At 43.6% G+C, this 14,455-nt stretch overlaps 1 protein-coding gene across 1 annotated transcript in view; it reads right to left on the reverse strand.

The window, feature by feature from the left end:
• Window positions 1-2,472: 2,472 nt before the first annotated feature.
• The window catches only part of LOC117755089 (tyrosine-protein kinase CSK), a 45,221-nt gene continuing 33,238 nt past the window's right edge, over window positions 2,473-14,455 (reverse strand). The window contains exons 6-13 of the mRNA XM_034574605.1: window positions 8,322-8,415; window positions 7,397-7,462; window positions 7,172-7,271; window positions 6,941-7,031; window positions 6,048-6,121; window positions 5,286-5,481; window positions 4,353-4,439; window positions 2,473-3,896 (exon numbers count right to left, since the gene is read on the reverse strand). Of these exons, the coding sequence (XP_034430496.1) occupies window positions 3,714-3,896; window positions 4,353-4,439; window positions 5,286-5,481; window positions 6,048-6,121; window positions 6,941-7,031; window positions 7,172-7,271; window positions 7,397-7,462; window positions 8,322-8,415 (891 nt within the window). The 3' untranslated portion in view covers window positions 2,473-3,713. The remainder of the gene's footprint in view (window positions 3,897-4,352; window positions 4,440-5,285; window positions 5,482-6,047; window positions 6,122-6,940; window positions 7,032-7,171; window positions 7,272-7,396; window positions 7,463-8,321; window positions 8,416-14,455) is intronic.

Consider the following 14,455-nt stretch of genomic DNA (forward strand, 5'->3'; position numbering starts at 1 on the left):
CATGTCCAAATATAAGCTGTGTTACACTTCAGGGGATGGATCCTTCGAAGGCTGCATCTGAAGACCGATCGCGTCACGGCCCAACCTATCCCATGGTCCATTGCACTTCAGTGACAAACCAGTATTTAGAGAGGCAATGGCGCCGGTAAGTGGTGAGATGTCCAATGCTTGAATGTCACGCTTCAACTCAACCCAACAGCTAATGGTAAATATGTTACAAAAACCAAGGCTTCTCCAACTTTCTCAGCATTTCTGACGTCAGCTCTGTTGCTAGGCAACAGCAGTATGGGTAGGACAAGCTGGTGACGCAGATCACGCAAATCCTCTGTAGACCAGATCGTTGAATTGGTTCAGCTTTCGCTGTCTATATGGTCCACTAAGGAGGCTGTCTTCGTGGGCTAAGTAGACCTCGTCCTCGGAAGGATGTCCTCTGAAGAATGCAGCCCCTGAATGCAGACACAACTTTAATGTCTAGTAAAAACTTTCCAATTTAAATTCCATCTAAACTCAAAGCTCCTTTTAAGCTCCCCTGGGAACCTTGCCTCCCAGTGGTGTCATTTGGCCGCCAGGCGACATCCAGAAATGTTCCCCAGAACACCCAATGGGCTGTACTTTTTTCCAGTGAGACAAACTGTGTGTGTGTGTGTGAACGGTGTGTGGTGGTCTCTCTGCAGCAGGCCGCTCTCGTGCAGCCATGGCGGGATGGTAAATCGGCGTTGGCATGATAGGTCCTGACAGCAGCACAGTCTTGGCCATGAGCACAAACTGCCTTGCTTATGTAACCAGGCCCAGTGCTGCCGCCCTGTCACTGCCATTAAGATCCATAGGAATCTCATGTGATTATGCCCCACACAACTGTGGTGCTGCAGCGGCAGCAGACACAGACAGGACAGGGTTTGTCTAAAGTCTAACAGAGGAGAGTAGAATGAGTTTAATTTGAATCACAGGGATCAGATTCAGTGACATTAAGGGGAAGCTGGTTCCCTCTCAGCCTGTAAGTCACTGCACAGGGAGGAAAGTGGACACACTTTACCAGAGCAAAGGTGGGTGGGGGGGTGAAGCCAACTCTGTGCTGAGAACATTTAAAAAAAAAAGACATAACACTGAAACAGCTCTTCACGCCTATGAGGCTCCACTGACACTTCCCCACCTGTTCACAGCCCTCGTGTTCTCCAAAGATGATCACAGCAGATTATTTATAGTCTGTGAAGAGATTAGGAGACAGATGCAGGACGCACGTCTTTAAATCAACGGTTCACACTCAGTTCATGACTCTCATCACAAGATGATGGTGTGTTACATAGTTAAATCCGGTTGTTTGGTGGTGTTCTACAATGATCTTTCACAACACTGAAGGGACAGACACTTATACTAACATAGAGGAGGCTAAAAAACTATTTTCATTGAATATTTAAGTAAACAAATAAACTAGAATTACCTCCCTGCAGTTCTATGCCACCAGCAACCAGCAGTAAGAATGGGACGGACAACCCAAAAACACGATGCCTTCAGCCACTGGCTGTCACAGAGGCATACAACTTTCATTCCTCCATTCTATTCAAGATTAATGTCACCTGTTGGATTATGGTCTCTATTTTAAAACCATGGACGGACCAGAAACATCTGGTGGGAGAGAATGAAGGAACCGTTCCCATGATATGATGGATGATAAGGAAGTGAACATCCATCATATCATGGTGCTCTTGAACACGTTGAGCTGCTCCAGTGGAGCTGCTGAGTAACCTGTGGCTCTGACAGGCAGCTGTCGAGCTGCAGTGAGGATGTGAGGAGTAATGCGAGTACGGTAAAATCAAACATAGAAACATAAGTGTTTTCATTTAAGCCAAATATTTAGTGTCCTACTGTCGAGTCGGCTGCTGATGATTTCTACATCTTCTAAAAACAAAACCTTCATGTTCCACCATACCAGTATTCACAACACAGAGTCTTGTACTTGTATCTTAGAGCGGACCTTCATTAGCCTAATGTGTTCCCTGGCCCGACCTTTAACCATCACAATGCCTAACCCCAACCCATCTTCTGACCTTTTTTGATTTATACATTTTCAGTGGTGTGCATGTACGTAGAGTGATTTCAAAATCTCAAAATTGCTATTATTTATCATTAGTATTTATTATAAATGCCTCATCTTTTTAATTAAACTGCCACAGAAGAGGCCTTGGAGGTCAGGAGAACTTTTATTAGAACGAAAACTCCAGCTTCCCCCTCTGTGGTCTTTTGAACCTTCTCTTATGTAATTATCTTATTTATTTATAATTTATTTTCTTTTATGGTGGGTTAGGGTCAGAAAACTGTTCACAGTTGCCACGTGCCAGTGCCCCTCATAGCACTGTCCTCACTCCACATGCTCAAAATCATCCTCCCAGTACAAATACACGCATGTGCATACACACATGCGCGAACACACACACACACACACAATCATACCCACACACACAATCATACACACAGTTCAGATGGAATGATTTATTCATAATCATGATAGCATAATAAAACAATTAACATTGAAAGCACTGACAGTTGAACCCAAGGCCTCTCACACACAGCATGCACCACCCTGACCCCAGCATTCACAGAGACACTTAACATTCCTAACGCCAAGAGACTCCTGGCTTCTTAAAGTCCTCCTCGTTTTAACTCTCTGCCCCAGTCAGTTTTTTCTTGTTCTTTTTTTAATCCTTTAAATATATTTTGATATAAAAACAAGCCCACGTATGATGAATTGACCATGTTTGAGAACTGCCTTTCCCCCTTCTCCTCCTGGTAATGTCCTGCTGCCCCACCGCCGGCTCCTCTGGACTGTCTCGACCGGAGGACAAACATGATACTGGTCCCCACATCCTCCCTCTTCCTGTTCACGCTCTCTCTTTTTGGACATTTGAAAAAAAAAAAAAATGCATACAGTCTGATGGGGACATGTTGGAGGTTGGGGAGAAAGCACTAAAAATGGTTTGATAACCTCCCTGAAAAAAAAAAAAGCAATAAAAAAAGATCTCTTAAAAAAAGTAATTAAAAAAAGCAAACCACAAAAAGTCCATTGAAAGAAGTGCTGGAGGGAAGTCTGGAGCTCTGTAGACTGGAGGCACTTTGGCACAGAGCGAAGGCCCCACACCTGACACCACACCGACGGGAGGGGGGGATTGAGGGAAGGATGGAATGACAAGAGAGATGGGCTGAAATGGCATGCAGAGCCACATGGTGATACGGAGAACCAGGAATGACGGAGGGATGAGGGGAAAAAGAGAGAGCACCTGACAAACGTGGAGGAAAAGGCCAGCCTCCCCTCCAGTTAATGCCATGTTCAGGAGAGGAGGAGGAAACAATAAAGAAAGGGGGATCTTCAAGAGGAGAAACCATGAGAGAGGAGACAGAGAGAGTGAGTGAAGTGGAAGGTAAAGCAGGAGGGAAGAGTGCTGGCCCATCCAGAGAAGAGGAAACTGGCCAAAGCTATACAACACAAACAGGAAACAGTCCGTGTGTGGAGGAAGGCTGGTGGAAGTCTGAGGTCGAGGAAGGGTAGGGGGCACAGTGCAGCAGTCCCACAGGTCAACAGGCTGGGCGGGCAGGAGGAAGGCGCTGTGGTCCCTCTTCTTCTCCTCCTCCCCCTCCTCCCACTTTACAGCTGCGCTCGGCTGCGTCTCACGCCACCCCCCTCCTCTCTCCCCCACCCCACCCTCTCCCGTGCCCCCTCTTCACAGGTAGAGCTCCTTGGTTCTGATATGCTGCAGCTTCTCCCTCAGCATGCGGAAGGAGGGCCGCACCACGGCGTCCAGGGTCCAGCACTGCTTCATCAGGTCATAGACGACGGGCGGGCAGCCGTCCGGGGCGTCCATCTTGTAGCCCTTCTCCACCCGGGGCACCACCTCCTTCAGCGGCTGAGACACAGAGACGGAGCGAAAGCACACGTCAGATTCTCAGCGGGAGCGTTTCGGTCGCTGATGCAAAAGAATGACTCAACAAAAGGTTATAATAAGTATGCTAATGGCAATGTATAAAGTGGTGAAGCATGGAGAAATAATTTAATTCATAATTTACAGAACACAACACATCACATTTTCATCGTGAGCTCCAGCAGTTAAAGGGCAGAAATCTAATTATTTTGAGGTCATCTCTGACGCACGAGACTTCATTTCATTCATCTTCTACTAAAATAAATTTAATAAGAAAATGTAAAAAACGGTCCCAGCAAATGAAGCCTGCCATCTGCTGGTACACCTAAAGCCTGCCTGATCCAGAGAGACCTGGTGCTCAGGTACCTGTAAAGTGCTTTGAGTGGTCATCAAGACTAGAAAAGCGCTATATAAATACAGAGCATTTACAATTTGACTTACAATTCTAGGGTAAGGCACGCGCCCAAACGAGTAGATCTCCCAAAGTAGGATCCCGTAACTCCACACGTCCGACTTGGTGGAAAACCTCTGTGGGACAAAAAAAGGATTAGTTGAACCACTAAAAATCAGGCCTGTTCTCAGGCTCCTGCTCGAAAAAGACATGCCCAAAATGAATATATATATATGAGTATATATGAGTATATCTCTGCAACTACAGGGTCTATATGAATAATGTTGGTATCTATATAAAGGTAACTCTTTCTGCAGATGTGTGCGCATCAGTATAGATGCTACTGGACCAGAGTAAATGAAGATGGATCATAAGTATAGAAAATAAAGATTTCATGTCCCAAATGAAATCATTCGTTTGAAGCCCAAAACATCTGAACAGTATGTGTGCCAGATTCTATTCAAATAAAGTGAGGCGGAGCAAAGTGACAGAGGTTTTACTGGAGATATGTAAAGATGTAATCTCCAAATGAGTTCCACTGCTTTCACAACAGAGAGTAGAGTCAGCTCAGTCCACCTGAACGTGCCAGGAGCAAACTGTTGGCTAAAAGCAGTCAAATATATTTTATAGTGAGCCTCATGAAAGAACCACTAATACCAAGAGATCCTCCCTTTATTGGCAAATATGACTGATTTAAGAGAGTTTTCATTTGCCAAGTCTTTCATACTTAATTTCTTCTTTGGTACAAACAAAAACATAAAATCTGTTGTATGAGTCATGCACTGATAGTCTGCCTCTCTTTACAGAAAAAAATCAAAAACCATAATACCTTAATCTGAAGTAAATTAAACATAATAAACATGCTTTATTAAACCACTTTATTTCTGTCACCTGCCTGGTGCTCAAGTTAAAATAGGTGAAAACAAATGCAACAAAAGCAAGAACACATAAGTGTGACACTTGCCCAGCCTCCGTCCTCTCACCTTCTCTCTTAGTGCTTCGGGGGAGGTCCACTTGACAGGCAGCTTGGCAGTGTCCTGAATGGAGGAGGCCTCCTTGGTGAGGCCGAAGTCGCTGACCTTGGCGATGTTGTCGTCGGACACCAGCACGTTACGAGCTGCCAGGTCTCTGTGGACGAAGTTGTTGGCCTCCAGGTACTCCATTGCGTCACACACGTCACTGACAGGAGAGATAAAGAGTGAGACAACTGATGACAGCCCATCGGTCGATGTCTGCTTCTTAATCTACATGGACGTATCTGTGGCTACAATGGGAGGGGGAAAAAAAGACTCGGACCTTCTTTGTTTGCTTCATATTCGTTGAGTTAAAATCTATTTTTTTAATCTTTCATGATTCTCTCAAATGTTAATTCTCAGGTTTTGTGGCTCATGCTGAAATGAATCATGAAACTTCCCTGTGAATGCATGATTTTACGCCTACTGATCTGAGAGTAATGGTCATAATAGTTTCAACTTGTGCGAGGCTACAGCTCTGAGCTCCATGACTGTTAAATTAAAGATAAAAAAACACTTTAAGGCACTTGACTCGCAGATAAAGCAGCCATTTGTCCCAGCACGATGCTGCTTGTGTAAACAAATGGGTCTTTTATGTTGCCAGTCAAGTGCATTGACACTGTTCTTTTGAAATTCATTTGAAATCCTGTCAGCTAAAGAGCAGCCGTTAAGCTGTAGACCCTGATCTGTGCTGACTCAAGTCTTTTGAACAAACAAACAGAGAGGACTCACAGTGAGAACTTGAGTAAGCAGTCTCCGCCCAGCACGGTCCGTCCTCGAGAGCGCAGGTAGTCCACTAGGCTGCCCTGTGACACAGTTCACATCATCAACACATCATGCGGAGGACACAACTAAACCACGTGTGGCTGCAGTAAAGAACAAATCCCTGAGCCTCAAAGTGTGAATGTGTTCTCAAACCCAGCTACATGGGACCACATTAGGTTTTTTAATTCACAAACTCAAGCAGGTTGGGTTCAGAAACAAATTTTGAAATTATATTCAGGTTTAGGCCTGGTTGGGCTGATTCTTTACACTTTACATTATCTTTAATACACTTTATTATTACAAGCAATAAACAAGCAATGACCTATGAGGGACACGGTGACACAAAGTCAGCGCTGCTTATATTGACTGCATCGGGCTCGGGTCGGGTCAGGGTTTGGACCAAAAACATATTGACTGAAGGGTTTGGATGCGACCTGAGCCTGACGCCACTTAAAATATATTCTATGGATATTTGTCATCTTTATTTTATTGATAGGAAAATGGACAGCAAGCTTGAAATGGGGAGAGACAACAGGGGACGACACACAGCTAAGGGCTGGATCAGAACCAAACTGCTGCTTGAAGACTCAAGCCTCCGTAAGAGAGCAGTACAAAGAGGTTATGTTTTCATCTGCATTTGTTTGTTAGTTAACAGGATTACACATAAACTGTTGAACCAATTGCCATTCAATTTTGTGAAGTGGTGGGGCGTGATCCAAGAAAGACACCATCCAATTTTGGAGTAGATCCTGATAAACGTGTGGAATGTGGATCAATTATTTTCCACCACTTTCTGTAATATAACGATGCGTTAATGTTGGGGGAAATTCAAGGAATGGTTGAAACTTAATGGGACTGACCCTTGCCATGTACTCTGTGACGATGTAGAGACTGCCCCTCTCCTCGACAATTACCCCTAACAACTGCACCAGGTTGTTGTGCCTCAGTTGCCTGGAAAAACACAGAAACAGAAACATATAGAGGGTTAACCCGCAAGAGCCCATTGTAAGATTGCTTAGACATATGAAAGAGGACAGACGTATATTATAGGTAGTGTGTAGGACGAAGACAGAAGAGCTGGAGGATCTTACGTCATGACAGACGCCTCAGCGATGAAAGCCTGCGCTGTGGCATCATTTTTGATACACTTGACTGCCACCTTGGTCCCTCTGTAGTCTCCCACCATCACATCTGTGAAGGACACAAACAGGGTAAGTTTCAGGACAATGTCTGAGACGACCTTGGTCCGTGTTATTAAGGCTCCCGTATATGAAATTAAATGCTGTGATTGATCGTTGAAAGGCTCAATTGCTCACCTCCAAACTCCCCTTTGCCGATGGTCTGGATCAGTTTCAGCTCCTTTCTGTTCAAGGCCCAGCCGCCTGTCAAGAGAAGACAGAAGACGCAGTGAGCACAAGTCACAGACGAAAAATAAGATCGTCTGGTTCATTGTCATCCTGTAACTCGTAAGGCCCTTTTTTCACTGGTCAAAAAAACATTAACACCAGCTAACATATGGGTTTTGTCTGCAACGGGAATGGCTACAATCAGCTTTCACACCCAGGTCAAATGACTCTGCTGTAGACACAGCACAGAGATTTTAATCGTCTCTGGCTCCGAGCCGCAGTGATGGAAACATGACACCCAGGTGAACAAGTGGTTTTGTTAAGACAGCGAGGCGAGAGATAATTTGGGTGTAAAAGAGGTATTGTGTGATCCAGGGACAGGCTTTTTTGCAAAAAGCTGAATTCATGATTTATATTGTTATCAGAAGTAGTAAAACATATTAGTTTGACAGTCATCTTCTGGTCAGAGTAGAGGTCCCAGAATTTGAATGAGGAATCTCTCATGTGGGAAAAAGTTTTAATGATTTATTGCAACATTTATCTTATTTAATTTGTTCGGGGAAGGAATTAACCGGGTCAGACGGGTACATGTGGAGAAATGAAGAGACAGAGGTGGATGAAGACTTGGATTGACCTTGAGAGCTGGTGAAGCCCAGCAGACGTCCCCAGACACAAAGATTAATTACCCTCTGTTGATTAATGCTATTAGGACTGGGATGATAGCAGAGACTTGAAGGATATGCAGTATACAGTCTGTATACTGTGGGTGTTTGTACACATCTACAATCCTCTTCGTGTTTGAGAGGTTAGCGTGACATTATATACACACACACAGTAATGTCCCTGTGTGCCAGTGTCCCTGTAGAGCAGTGTAATGAGCTCAGTGTGTCCTTACTCCTGGAGAACTCGTCCTGCGCTGCCACGGTTCCCTCCATCAACTTGGGTTTAATCAGCCTGGTGCAAAGGCCATCAGCATCTTTGGTGTAATGCTGGAGACAGAGGGAGAGAAGATCAAACATAAATATTTAATGCAAACAATGACAATTCATATTTGAGTTTTGTTAAGAGTCTGAATTAAAATGTTAATGTCTGATTTTAAAGGGGACAGATCATGAAATTTCCACTTTGTTAGTGCTTCTACAGGTTAATGTGGGTATCTGGCATGTCTACCAACCCAAAAACTCTGGAAAATAAACACTCGCGCGTTTTGTTATGGTTCCTCTAAGTCAGAAACGTCATGCTTGAGTGACTGGAATGAGCTTCCTGTGTACTGTGTCGTCACAATACACTGGAAGTCTCCCTACATGGCCTTGGCCCACCCCCCACCTCATCCCCCCACACTCGTTACGCCGGGTTTACACCGGACGCGGAAGCGCCGCGCCATTCTCAAGCGCGCATTGGGACGCGCATTTCTCCGCGCTGGTCAGCCCGCGATTCTGCTTTCTCCGCTTGTTGTTGTACCCGTTGAATGTCGGGGTTCGGGGGTAAATGATGGTCTTCATAGCCCCCCCACCCCTCTCTTTCTCTCTCTTTCTCTCTGCTTGTGTGCTTGTAGTGGATGGGCAGAGGGGGACATTTAATTATGTGATTGGGAAAATTAAAACTCCAGGACAACAGAAGGGGAATACAAAATATGGGATGCATATTTGATAATTTATATCATATAAAATATGTAATTTATATCGTTTAAAATCATGGGGGAGAGGGGGGAGGGGGGAGCTGGCTCATTAGCATTTAAAGGAACACGCACTCAAAACAGGTCACTCTGTGGAGGGCTGTTTTATACAGGGTAAAAAGGGTGCTGTTTTAAATGATCCTTGTGGTATTTTGACCAAAGTATGTTACAGACATTTCATTAAGACCCCAAGGAACCATATCAACTTGTGGTAAAATGGGCATGCTATGTCCCCTTTAAAAGAATCTTAGGCATAAAAGTCTGAAATATGAAGTAGTTCCCTCTACCATCTTTAGACTGTGATGAGTGATCAGGACTGACATTCATAAATTAATTCTGATTGGTGCGTCCGTACACAAGCTTTTGAAATATAAAACAAAACCGTGGCTGCTGTTTTCAGCCGCATGCGACAGCAGAACATGAAGGTAGAGATGAAAAGAAGCCTCAGACTGTGCTGGGAGTTTGATGTGAGGAGGTTCCTCTGTTTAATATGTACGAGATATCAGTGGTGCTTGCTTCCGACAAAGAGATGAAGCACAGCAGGTTTAACTTTTATCAAAACGCATCAATGTTAAAAGGGATGTAGGGTCGTCCTGAGGGAAAACAGAATCCCTGCCTCATTTCCATACAAGAGATGCGAGGGAAACAGGAGGAGGAGCAAGGCTTTGCTTTACCGTCATGTGGTGAAAACCAAAATGAATATTTTTTTTTTAAAAAAAGCATCTGTACAGCAAGTGCATAAGTCATATTTATTCCAATATATGTTCCTGCAAAGAAAAAAAATTGTAAATGAAATATCCTTGAGGTTTGGAATGATGGACTGAACTAGGAAAACTGATTTTTTTTAATGGAATTTAACTTTTAACACATTGTAAGGCCTTTAATTTAAGAAACCGGTCTCTAGCAAACTTATCCAGTCTTTGTGATCTTATCATAAGGTCACAGTTTGCGAACATGACGAATATATCTCAACATGGAGTGGAATAACTGTTCAAATATTTCTACCCTCAAAGTGTGAATGAAAACTAACCATGAAGAGATTAAATGCAGGCACCTGCAGCACAATCATACAGCAGTAGTGGAGACAGGATCAAACATATGAAGCTAACTTCTGCTCGAGACGAACAGTATTAATGTCATTATGTCATCCTAGACTTATAGCATCTGAAGAAAAGCTTGTGGAGTAACTCCCCTGCTGGGAGGTGTGGAGCTGGTGAGCATTTACTGTGGGAACCGGCAGCAGAGGACGAGTGTGTGGGTGTGGGAGAGGGCAATGCGTTTGACCTTTCACCCCCAGAATCACAAGGAACCAAATAAGACCTAGTTGATATGTGCTCATTATAAAACCAGATTAGATCTCAGCAACTATCAGGCAGATGTCTTGTGTCAGTGACATTCTCGTACATGGAAATAAATCAAAATATAAAAAAATGTATGAGACAAATATTGTATCAGAATAGGGCATCAAACCTCTGACTAAATAATAATAATAACAAATTCTCTCTCATCAACTAAACCATAGTAAAATTGACCAGAGTGTAGGTTACCATAACAACCACCAGGGAGCAGCATAATGCAAGACGGGGGTCAGCTTCTTCTACGTTATTGAGCACAGCAGCTGATAAATGAAGCCACAAATGTAGAATAACAACCAATAAACAAAAGAAATGTCAGCTTGTGTCAGTGTTGAAACGAAAGATCATTTGTTATTAAACCTGCAAGGTTTTGATATCATCATATATGAACACCTTGGAGGATGCTGACCATTTAATGCACGTAAATCGATATTTTTAGGAGACAGTGGAAATAGATGAATCAGGATCTTGCTGTATGTAATTAACATAGAAAGCTGTAATCACTGAGTAAAAATACAAAACAGGCATTGTAGCTGACAACACATTCACATGGCTGTTACACCCTCTAAATACCACATGGAGCCATCTTTGTTTCACTGCACACATGTGACAGACAAAGGGGGCCTGGGTCTGTGAGTCTACATATATGCATATTGTGTGTGTCTATATGAAGGTATATGTGAAGCTGCTGCACAAGCGGTGGAAGAGAGAGCGAGACGGAAAACACACAAGAATGTGAGGAATCCTCCTCTCATAGGCTATTATAGAGAGAGAGAGAGAGACGGAGGGAGAGAGAGACAGACAGAGAGTGGGGACACGGGGGAATGCATATGGAGGAGAAGAGGGAAGACGGAAAGAGAGAGACACACAGAAAGGGAAGCAAAGTAAGAGGTTGAAATGGATAACAAAGAGAGGAGGAGAAGAAGCAATATGCAAGGTATCCACGAGGAAAAAAGAGAGAGAGAGGGCGAGCTATGGACGGAGGTGGAGAGAGGAAGTGGAGGCAGATCCATGCCTCGAGGGTGTGAACGAGAGAGAGAGAGAGAGAGAGAGGGATAGAGAGACAGAGATAGTGGGTGGCTGAAGATAACAAGAATGCACCGGGGATGTAGATGCTCTCGGTGCCAGTTGGCACTTTCCTGTCGTCCACTTCCAACGCCCCACGAGGCAAAGAGATGAGGTCCAATTAAAAGTGTGATAGCTGCCAATCCAGCCCGTCTCTTTATCTGAGAGGATGAGCACCCCAGCCCCCCACCCCCCCTCTTCTTCTTCCCTCTGCTATCGTGTCTTCCCCTGTCCACACTCTGTGAAGCGGCCTTCAGATAACAGGCAGGGAGTTCGAGGATCAGACGGCTTGGTGAAGAATGTACTTGATTTAGTTTTTTGGGAAACTCACCGGGGGATGCTGAATGTGTTTGTGTTCATGGAGTTATGTAAGCATGCTGCAGCACAATTAAATCGCAGAAATGACATTTAATACTTGTAAATAAAATAATAAAATAATTGGAAGATGGATCCTAATGAGCTACAGTATTTAGTTAATCAAGATTAAAATAGACTGACGGTTATTAACAGTATTTGTGTGAATAAAAAGCATTGATATAAGAGCCTGATAACGGAGTGGTAACTTAGATGTGTGAACCCAGGCTTCAGTAACCTGGTGATGGATAAGTGGGTTGATGAATAAATGGAAACAATACATAAACAGTTGACCTGCAACAAAGTCAGAAAAATCACATTCACATTGGAATGGGTTTTTACTACTAGTCTGTTTGAATTGTAATTTGTTACACTGTATTTTCTTGGTTTATCATTTGATCTATAGAATATTGAAATAATGAAAAATGCAACACTGTTTTGTCCAATAAACAGTTATATTCAGTGTACTATCACTTAAAACAAAGCAAATATCGTAACATTTGAGAGTGTATCTAGTATTTTTGCTAAATTGAAAAATTAATTAAAGAAATGACAGATACATATAGTTGCCAGTTGTTTTCTGCTAAACCATTTCAGCCCTATATAAACTCTGATGTGAAATAAAGTTGGTGGAAAAGCCACATTTCCTGCCACAGCTGCAGTTTTAGGACAGAATGTATGACCAGGGTCTAGGTATGTCACGATACCAGTTAGTAGTCGATATGGATACCCAATATCTTAAATGTTTGTTGTGTATAAAATGTGTATGTTTGTACTTCTATCTTTGTGAGGACGCTCATTGACATAAAACATTCCCTAGCCCCTTACCTCAACCATCCAAACCAAATGCCCATCGCTAACACGAACCCAAACCTAATTCTAACCCTCAAACCAAGTCTTTACCCTCAAACAGCCCATTAAAAAAGTGAGGGACCTCTTAAAATGGTCCTCACAAAGGTATAAGTACAGGCGCACACACACACACTTGAGTGCAACCCCTAACCACCGCACTGGTCCCAATAACCTCTAAACAGTGACAGTCTCGACCAACAAAGTGCAAAGTGAGCGCAGGTTAGCGGGGGAGCCAGGAGGGTACAAGGACCCCGGACTTGCAATGTGCGCCTGCCCTGATGCCGAAGCAGTGGCGGCAACCATCCTATACAGCGGGGCGGTATTATTCGGTTCCTCCGGTAATATATATTGTTTTTTAAAAGAGTACAGTGATGTTTTTTTTTATTTTGTCATCGACTTGGTACCGAAGTATTGGTTCTTGTGACATCTCTCCCAGTGTCAGCCTGAAAACGTCACTATACATCTCACTGACGGTGGACTAAATGTCACTGGCCAAAGGTTTTATTTTCTTACAAACAGCTCTTCCTACTGACTCTGAGGTTCAGCTGAACATGCTGATCAACTCTTCTTCTTATTATTATTATTAGTAGTGGTAGTAGTAGTAGTAGTACATATTTACATTTACACACTGTAGATCGCTGACGGATCCAAGAATAATTTTTCACTTTCTTTAACATTGTGAGATGTATGAATGAACATTTTCACAGATTTCTTAGAGAATAATTCATAGTTGTTGACGAAAAAAAATCAGGCATGTTTAGGGGAGATTTGGTGCAGATCTAAATTAAAATCTGGATCTGGGGAATTTAAATGTGTTTTCATAAAGGGACTGTTGGGCCTTGGCAGAGGTATGAAGTCTTCTGAGTGCCATTCTAGTTCTATACTTGGGTTGCTGTAAAACCGCAATTTTTCCCAAGGGAAATCAATAAAGGATGACCTTATCTTATTTGGCACTGATAATAACAGCTGATCACCCTTTTCAGCTGCCACGGTAAAAAAACAGGGTTATTATCCGTATCAATATTATAATGTAAAGCAGAGGTCACTAACAGGCGGACCGCGGTCCGGGTCCGGACCCAGAAGCCGTCCCGTACGGACCCGGACCTACAGCCAAAACAGAAGATTATGATTTAAAACCTGACGGGGCGCTTCTATTTGTAATCAGCGCAGCTTTTGTAGTCTTTACGGTAGTGGTTTAGCGGATGAGAAACGCACAGACCAATTGCATGCGAGTTAAGCCATCCCACGTGATACTACTCAGCCAATCAAGTCTGTGCATTCCAGGCGGTAAACATTGCGACTCTACAGTGCAGACAGATGAGAGAGTTAGAGGCAAGTTACACATCAAAAGACGGTAGAAAGAAAAAGACAGATAGAGATACAGGTAGAGAAAACAAAAGGAGAGATACAGAGGAGTGAGACGGAGAAAGGGAGAGAAACAGGAGTGAGACGGAGAAAGGGAGAGAAACAGAGGAGTGAGACGGAGAAAGGGAGAGAAACAGGAGTGAGATGGAGAAAGGGAGAGAAGCAGAGGAGTGAGCCGGAGAAAGGGAGAGAAACAGGAGTGAGCCGGAGAAAGGGAGAGAAACAGGAGTGAGACGGAGAAAGGGAGAGAAACAGAGGAGTGAGCCGGAGAAAGGGAGAGAAACAGGAGTGAGACGGAGAAAGGGAGAGAAACAGGAGTGAGACGGAGAAAGGGAGAGAAACAGGAGTGAGACGGAGAAAGGG

Source organism: Hippoglossus hippoglossus, chromosome 3 (genome assembly GCF_009819705.1).
Source record: "Hippoglossus hippoglossus isolate fHipHip1 chromosome 3, fHipHip1.pri, whole genome shotgun sequence".
In the NCBI taxonomy this organism is placed as follows: Eukaryota; Metazoa; Chordata; class Actinopteri; order Pleuronectiformes; family Pleuronectidae; genus Hippoglossus; species Hippoglossus hippoglossus.